Source organism: Phallusia mammillata, chromosome 3, assembly GCF_965637545.1.
Source record: "Phallusia mammillata chromosome 3, kaPhaMamm4.hap1.1, whole genome shotgun sequence".
NCBI classification, from domain to species: domain Eukaryota; kingdom Metazoa; phylum Chordata; class Ascidiacea; order Phlebobranchia; family Ascidiidae; genus Phallusia; species Phallusia mammillata.
In genome coordinates, this window is record NC_137254.1 from 2,187,432 (window position 1) to 2,195,426 (window position 7,995).

Consider the following 7,995-nt stretch of genomic DNA (forward strand, 5'->3'; position numbering starts at 1 on the left):
CAGACCAACGAAACTAACTAACCAATGCACAGCTTTACCTCGCCACTGTAACTTAACTGGGCTAATAATACCATTTATTATGCGAACATCAAACAACTCGGACAGTAATCGGTTGTGCAGCTGCAACGTCCGCCTTTAGACCGTGTACGTATCCTATGTGGTTTAGGAAATTGCCACCTTAGTAAATTACGTTCACAGAGGAATTCCTGCCGTGCAGAACGGTGGAACAAAGTGACGCATTCATGTTTGTTTCACAATGCCTGTCGACGACGTATGTCTCTGCTACTTTGCATTTGTGCTATTACTTGTGCGGTTTTTCAACGGGACTCTTTATTGTATTCACACCATAACGATCCAACAGAAAACTGTATTCACACCATAACGATCCAACAGAAAAAATATATATTTTTCACACCATAACGATCCAACAGAAACAACAGGTATAAAAACGAAACATGAACCCGTAAAATAACGTCTGTTTACACACGCCAAAGGACGATTTACATCGCAATAAGCGTTAACGAAAATCTTGTTGCAACAAATTGAACTTGTTTCATTGCAAGTAACAAATCAAAGTCTTATTAGTGCACAGTTTTAATATGGTCCTTGTGTTGCCCGGGAGGTTATAATCTGCAATGTAAAACAACATAAAATTGGCACTACATTTGGCAGGCTTTGGAACGACGTATTCTCAAAAATCACTGCCAAGCCATAAGAAATGCATCAAGCCATTTTCGGGGTAGCGGTGTGTTGCGTTATAGTTGATTGGGTTTAAACATCTAAAATAAACTTATTGGTTGAATTATGACAAGGTTCAACATTAGCTGTTCTGTTTGGACATTTTTCTGAAGTTTTCAACTATTTGCAAGATAAATTTGAAATGCCTTACATCGGCAGTTTTTTTTCTAGAGTGTGTATCATAATGTGTTTTATCAATGGAATTTGTCTTTATTGTGTGTCGTTATGTGACTTTTTAAACTACTACTTGCGGTGAAGCATTTTTCACAAATATCACATCGATAAGGTTTTTCTTTGGTGTGTGTCAACATGTGCATTTTTAAGTGATAACGTCGGTTAAATCCTTTTTCACAAACACCACATCGATGCGTTTTTTCTTTGGTGTGTGTCAACATGTGTGTTTTTAAATGACTAACTTGGCTAAAGCATTTTTCACAAACATCACATCGATAAGGTTTTTCTTTGGTGTGTGTCAACAAGTGTGTTTTCAAATTTCCACTGATGCTAAATCTTTTTTCACAAACATCACATCGATAAGGCTTTTCTTTGGTATGTGTCAACATGTGTGTTTTCAGATGGTCACCTTGGTTAAAGCATTTTTCACAAATATCACATCGATAACGTTTTCGATTGCTGTGAGTCAACATGTGTGTTTTTAAACTTCCACATTGGGTAAAGAATTTTTCACAAATATCACATCGATAACGTTTTTCTTTGGTGTGTGTCAACATGTGTCTTTTCAAAGTTCCACTTTCGCTGAAGCGTTTTTCGCAAACAATGCAGACATGAGGTTTCTCTTTGGTGTGTGTCAGCATGTGTGTTTTTAAATTTCCACGCTGACTAAATCTTCTTTCGCAAACATTACATTGGTGGGGTTTTTCGTTGGTGTGAATACACATGTGTGTCTTCAAATTTCCACTTTGACTAAATCTCTTTTCACAAACAACACATTGATATGGTTTCTCTTTAGTGTGGATCAACATGTGTGTTTTCAAACCTTGTGAACTGGTGAATCTTTTTTCACAAACATCACATCGATGAGGTTTCTCTTTGGTGTGTGTCAACATGTCTGCTTTTAAATGCCCACTTATTGCAAATATTTTTTACACAAACATCACATTTATCAGGTTTGTGTTTAGAGTGAGTTTCACGACACAATGAAACAATAAAAATACTATGTGAAAAAAATATGAAAGTTGCAACCTTCAGTTCTGTAATACTCTCCAATTAACTTATGTGTGCAACTATCTACAATCCTAATACACGAGTAATGTTTTAAGCTAACCGAAATCAACTGGCTACGCAGTGCGGCAGTCAGCTGTGCAACAATTTCCTCTTCCAGCGTGTCCGATTACAAGCGTCTACTGGGCCAAACAACTGATCGGACCTATTCCAGTGGCACTGGTAAAGTAGCCAAATCGTCTATCCAGTATTGAGTCAATTTAACCTACAAAGGTTACCGAGCGAAGGTAATTATTTTCCCGTAAATATCTCAAATATATTTTTTTCACTTCAAAAGTTCTTATCTGTACGTGAACGGGTCGACTTCACATCGGCAAAAACATTTGTCTTTTACGAAAAGTCATTGCCCTTCGGGGGATTGGTCTTAAACTTTTTTACGATTACAGCCGATGCACTATGAATTGAAACTATAATATTCACGCAACGGTAAAAGTGATTTAACATTTGCTTGTAGCAAGAGAACTGAAGTTATTTAAAACAAAACGTATAAAAGCATCAAGTCAATAAATATTATATATCAGTGTTTCCAAGTATTAACACTTAAATCCATTTCTTTGCGAAAATTCAAACCAGGTTTGATATTAGTTCCGCGTCGCTTCTTTATTTCAGACTGTAATTACGTAACGCCTAACACAACACAACATAACAGACCACTGGTAAAATCATTGAAACGATGCATTCTAAACATGACAGACAAACAAATTTGCCCTTCCAAATCTAACTAACATACACTCTAGCTTTCCCACGCTACTATAAACCTTAACTGAACTACTAAGACTACTTGGTGCAGGTAAACGAAGTAATCGGGTTGTGCAGCTGCGACTTGCAGCTTTACCACGTTCTCGTATTACAGGAAGCAATTCGACGCATGGCCAGTTTAGCTAGCTTCCATCAAGTTAGAAAATAAGAGAACAGTTAACAGGTGGGATTTCAAAACTGAGTTTGTTAACAACTTATTTAACAAACCATCACAACAAAAATGGAAACACGTCACAGAGTTTGATCCCACCACTACAAACCAAATGACGTTTAACAATGCGTTATTTTGTGCTATTGTTACATAAACAAACAATTCAATTCGCTGTTAAACAAAGGATGATTTTAGAGTTGAAAAATATTTCAACATCCTGTTGTGTCTTACAGAAGCAACAAGCATGATTTTTTTCCTCAGTGTGAATCAGTGAGTGTGTTTTTAAACATCCATGTTGGGAAATGTTTTTTTCCCAAATATCTTGCAGTATATTTGTAGTGTGTGTTTTGAAATTTCCTTTGGTGCAGAATTCTATGTTGAAACATCAAATCCAAAGTGTGTATAAGTTGTCCAGCGCATTGTTACGCGATAAACTCACGTGAGGCAATTTTGTATCATCAATAATAGGCCGTTGCGAACTTTAAATAGGTACTAGTTGTTCATCCGTAGAATGGGTTAAAAGTAAAGTAAGTGCAAGGACATACGGTGATTTAGACTGAACATTTAACTTGCAATTACCACTACCAACTTTTATTCTCAAATTTTTGCGGAAAATCTATCTTTGAGCAATGTTGATTTTGCTTCCGTTGCTTCATTTGACAGTTTTTTCTCCATTCTAATGCAAGAGTACAGGCCACAGGAAACGTATCTAAGCCGCATAGCAGACCAACGAAATCCTACGAAACTAACAAACCAAAATACCCTTGGTTTAACCCGCCACTGTAACTTAACTGGGCTGCTAATACCATTTATTATGCGTACATAAAACAACTCGGACAGTAATCGATTGTGCAGCTGCGACCTCAGCCTTTAGTACATGTTCGTATCATATGTGGTTTAGGAAATTGCCACTCATTACGTTCACATGGGAAACCCTGTCGTGCAGAATAAACCTAAGTGGCGCATGTACGTCAATAATGTCCCAATGCCTATTTACGACGTATCTCTGCTACTCTTTTGTTTTGTTAATACTTGTGTTTGTTTTTTTCACAGAACTGTTTATTGTTTACTTTGAAATTAGCAGCTGTAAGTACGACACGTGGTCAGCTTTTGTGTTAGAAACTAAGAGACCACGTATCAAGTGAAATATCGATTTTTCTCACCATAACGATGTAACAGGAAACACAGCGATAAAAAAGAACATGAACCCATAAAATAACGTTTATTTACACAACGATTTACGTTGTGTTCTTTAGTTTCGTGATGAGCATTAACGAATATCCTGTTGCAACAAATAAAACTTATTTCATTGCAAGTAACAAAACAAAAGTCTTGCCAGTGTACGGTTTAACATGGTATTTGTGTTTTCCGAAACGTGATAAACTGCAAGGTAATTTAGGAAAACTACATAAAATTTGTTCTACATGTCGCTTTCGCAAGCTTTCCAAAGAAGTAATCTCGAAAACCACTACTATTTGTCAAGCAATAAGAAATAGAGTGTCTACTATTTTCGATTTAGCGATGTATTGTATTGTTGATTGGGTTTGAACAACCAATGTCCAGTGAAAAACATGGTTTAAAATTTGCTATTCTTTTCGAGATTTTTTTAAAAAATCTAAAAACTACTTGCAAGACAAAATCTGCCATAACACTGGTAAAAATAGTTTCAAAGAATCTAAATGCGTTAAACATTTTCGCAAACAGCACACAAGCGTGTTTTCAAAGACCCATTCATGCTATTTGTTTATTTAACAAAACACACAAAGGGAATTCCACTTTGAAGCAAGCCAACACACATAATCCAAAATCTTACACTAGTTTGATTTTTTCTAGAGTGTGTATTATAATGTGTTCATTTCAAATTTTCACTTCCCTTAAACTACTTGTATTACTTCGATGCAGTGTGTCTTTATTGTGTGTCGTGATGTGACTTTTTAAACTTCCACTTGCGGCAAATCGTTTTTCACAAACATCACATCGATAAGGTTTTTCTTTGGTGTGAATCAACATGTGTATTTTCAAGTGTCCAGTCAGTCTAAACCTATTCGCACAAACATCACACTGATAAGGTTTTTCTCTGGTGTGAATCAACATGAGTCTATTCAAAACTCCACTTTGAGCAAAACTTTTTTCACAAACATCACATTGATGGGGTTTCTCTTTAGTGTGTGTCGACATGTGTCCTTTTAAATGTCCACTTGTGCGAAACCTTTTTTCACAAACATCACATTGATGAGGTTTTTCTCTGGTGTGAGTCAACATGTGTATTTTCAATGCTCCACTTTGGGCAAAACGTTTTTCACAAACATCACATTGATGAGGTTTCTTTAGTGTGAATCAACATGTGTGTTTTTAAATCACTGCCTCGGTTAAACCTTTTTTCACAAATATTGCATTGATAAGGTCTTTCATTTGTGTGAATCAACATGTGTTTTTTCACATCTCTTCGGGCAAAAGTTTTTTCACAAACATTATGAGGAAGCCTAGATATTCAAAAGTGTATCGTACGGTTTCAGTCTAATTGTTAAGCAGCTGGTTAAATCTTAACTAAACACAAAATGACCAAGGATGGTCGGTTTGATGGGTAGCTATTATGAATATAAGATTCGAGCAGTGCGTTTTGTCAGGCGTGACTGCAAATTATCATCCTGCCAAATAACTATTTACAGATATTGTTGTAAAAGGATTACCAGCATATGCTTCGTATCACATGAATTCAATTTTCAAAAAGGTCAAAACAGGCGTCAAAATTAAGTTTGAACATTTACCCAACATTTTTTATATCAAAATCTTGCTGCCTTCTTTGCATAGTTAGTGGGCCATGCTACGAGCAAACACTCCCAAAGGAAACATGCCTCTCTGTGGGATTTCCGGCGAAAAGATCCTTAGGCTAATGTGACCGCGAAGCATTATGCTTTAGAACTTGTTTCAAATACAAAGCAGCAATGGGCGCCGATACGTAAGGATAATATAGGGCACTGGCTGTATGTGGACTTTGATATCTTAAGCCCAATTTTACCGCATATGTTTATTGCCTATGTACTGTTTAAAAGTCGTTTACCCATGAAAGTAAAGATTTGTCAATATTTGTCCTTGCAAAGTTGCCTCCATGTGCCACCGAAATCAACGGGTTGTATGGTAAAGGAAAATTGCAGCACATCAGACTCAATGAAGGCGTTGCACCGATTCAGCTGTTTGCCGAGCGTTGTCATACATAGGACAGATTTTTCTGTGGGGGGATTCGAACCCACGACAGGACCATACCGTGGGCTGGTACACTACAAATATGCGACTTAGGCTCGGTGCTGAGTCTTTAGAAACTGTTATCACTAGAGTTTTGTGAGCCAAGATGTAATTGAATTAATTACTGGGACGAACCCCGAAACGCCTATGTTTAATTTTAGTTTGTTTTTTTATGTGAGGCCGTTACAGGTCAACACATACGAACTGTACCATTTGTTTTATTGTAGCAAAAGAATCAACGATTGTGAAACAACAGTGTCCAACATTACAGCATGCAGCTTACACTATTATTTGACAACTTTACATGCGTCTTAACAATCACATAAAACAGCAACTCTGCGGTCATTAGGTTCAGCAAAAGGGTAAAAACTAGTCCCATATTTTATCACATATACTTTATATACATATACTATTTTAGCAACCAGTAAATTTTGTTTGAAAAAAAATAGCATAAACAATATATGTGACTTTAACTGCGAGTGCTCAAAAAAAGAGGGAACAGATATGATAAAAAGTTTTTTAGCTTCTAGTCTAGTGAATAATTTTGATACTTTCTTAAGTTCTTTAGCAAATACGGATTCCCGTCCGCGTGCATTTTTGCATTTGAATTATAGTAACCAATCTCCATCGAAAACGCAATTAAACATATGTTTTTTTAATGCAATGTACGTTTCAAAGAATCCATTTGGATTTAGAGCAATCTTCTATGAAATCATTATTATTTTACGAACAGCATATTGGTGTGTCGGCAAATACTTTTTCACAAATATGACATCAAAGGGTTTTTTCATTTGTATGTGTCAACATATGTCTTTTCAATTGTCCACCTTGTATAAATCTTTTTTCACAAGCATCACATCGATAAGGTTTCTCGTTTGTGTGCGTCAACATGTGTCTTTTCAAACCTCCTCTAAGACTAAATCGTTTGTTACAAACATCACATTGATGAAGTTTCTCATGGGTGTGAGTCAACATGTGAGCTTTCAAATTTCCACCAGTGGCAAATCTTTTTTCACAAACATAGCATCGATGTGCTTTTTCATTGGTATGTGTTAACATGTGTGTTTTTAAGTTTGAACGCATGCTAAATTTTTTTTCGCAAACATCACATCGATGAGGTTTCTCATTGGTATGTGTCGACATGTGCTTGTTTAAATCTGCACCTCGTTTAAAGCTTTTTTCACAAACATCACATCTGTGAGGTTTTTTTGTGGTGTGAATCAACATGTGTTCATTCAATTGTCCACTTTGACGAAACCGTTTCTCACAAATTTCACATACATGTGCTTTCTTATTAGCGTGTGTCAGCATGTGTTTTTTCAAATCTCCACGTCGTTTAAAGCATTTTTTACACACATCACATCGATGAGGTTTCTCCACAGTGTGTATCAACATGTGTTGTTTTAAAGTTCCACTGAGACCAAATCTTTTCTCGCAAACATGACATTGATAAGATTTTTGTGAATCAATTTTGTTGTTGTGAATCAACATGTGTCTTCTCAAACTACATCTTTCGGTAAATCGTTTTTCACAAACATCACACTGATGGAGTTTCGCATTGGTGTGTTTCAACATGTGTCTTTTCAAATTTCCACGTTGGCTGAAACTTTTCTCACAAACATCACATCGATGGAGTTTCGCATTGGTGTGTTTCAACATGTGTCTTTTCAAATTTCCACGTTGGCTGAAACTTTTCTCACAAACATCACATCGATGGTTTTTTTCACTGGAGGGTGTCATCATGTTTTTTTTAAACTTCAACCCTATTGATTCGCAAACATTACCTCGATGGAATTTATTTTTGGTGTGAGTTAACTTATGCCTCCTGAAATATCAATCTCACAAATTATGCTCTATAGCCA

At 36.2% G+C, this 7,995-nt stretch overlaps 1 protein-coding gene across 1 annotated transcript; it reads right to left on the reverse strand.

Moving 5' to 3' along the window:
* Positions 1-353: 353 nt before the first annotated feature.
* Positions 354-7,995, reverse strand: LOC145217831 (uncharacterized). The gene is made up of 3 exons (XM_080085173.1): positions 6,922-7,995; positions 4,831-5,217; positions 354-1,735 (listed from the first exon to the last, which is right to left on the reverse strand). The coding sequence occupies exons 1-3, from the start codon at positions 7,874-7,876 to the stop codon at positions 933-935; spliced, it is 2,145 nt and encodes a 714-aa protein (XP_079941299.1). The 5' UTR covers positions 7,877-7,995; the 3' UTR covers positions 354-932.

Excerpts from the sequence above, each read along its gene's own strand:
- LOC145217831 (XM_080085173.1), bottom strand. The coding sequence starts at position 7,876 with ATGATGACACCCTCCAGTGAAAAAAACCATCGATGTGATGTTTGTGAG. Across the intron at positions 5,218-6,921 it reads TATGTTGACACATACAAATG|AGAAACCTCATCAATGTGAT; the intron begins AAAAAACCCTTT and ends GATTCACACTAA. Across the intron at positions 1,736-4,830 it reads ACGATTTGCCGCAAGTGGAA|GTTTGAAAACACACATGTTG; the intron begins GTTTAAAAAGTC and ends CCAGTTCACAAG.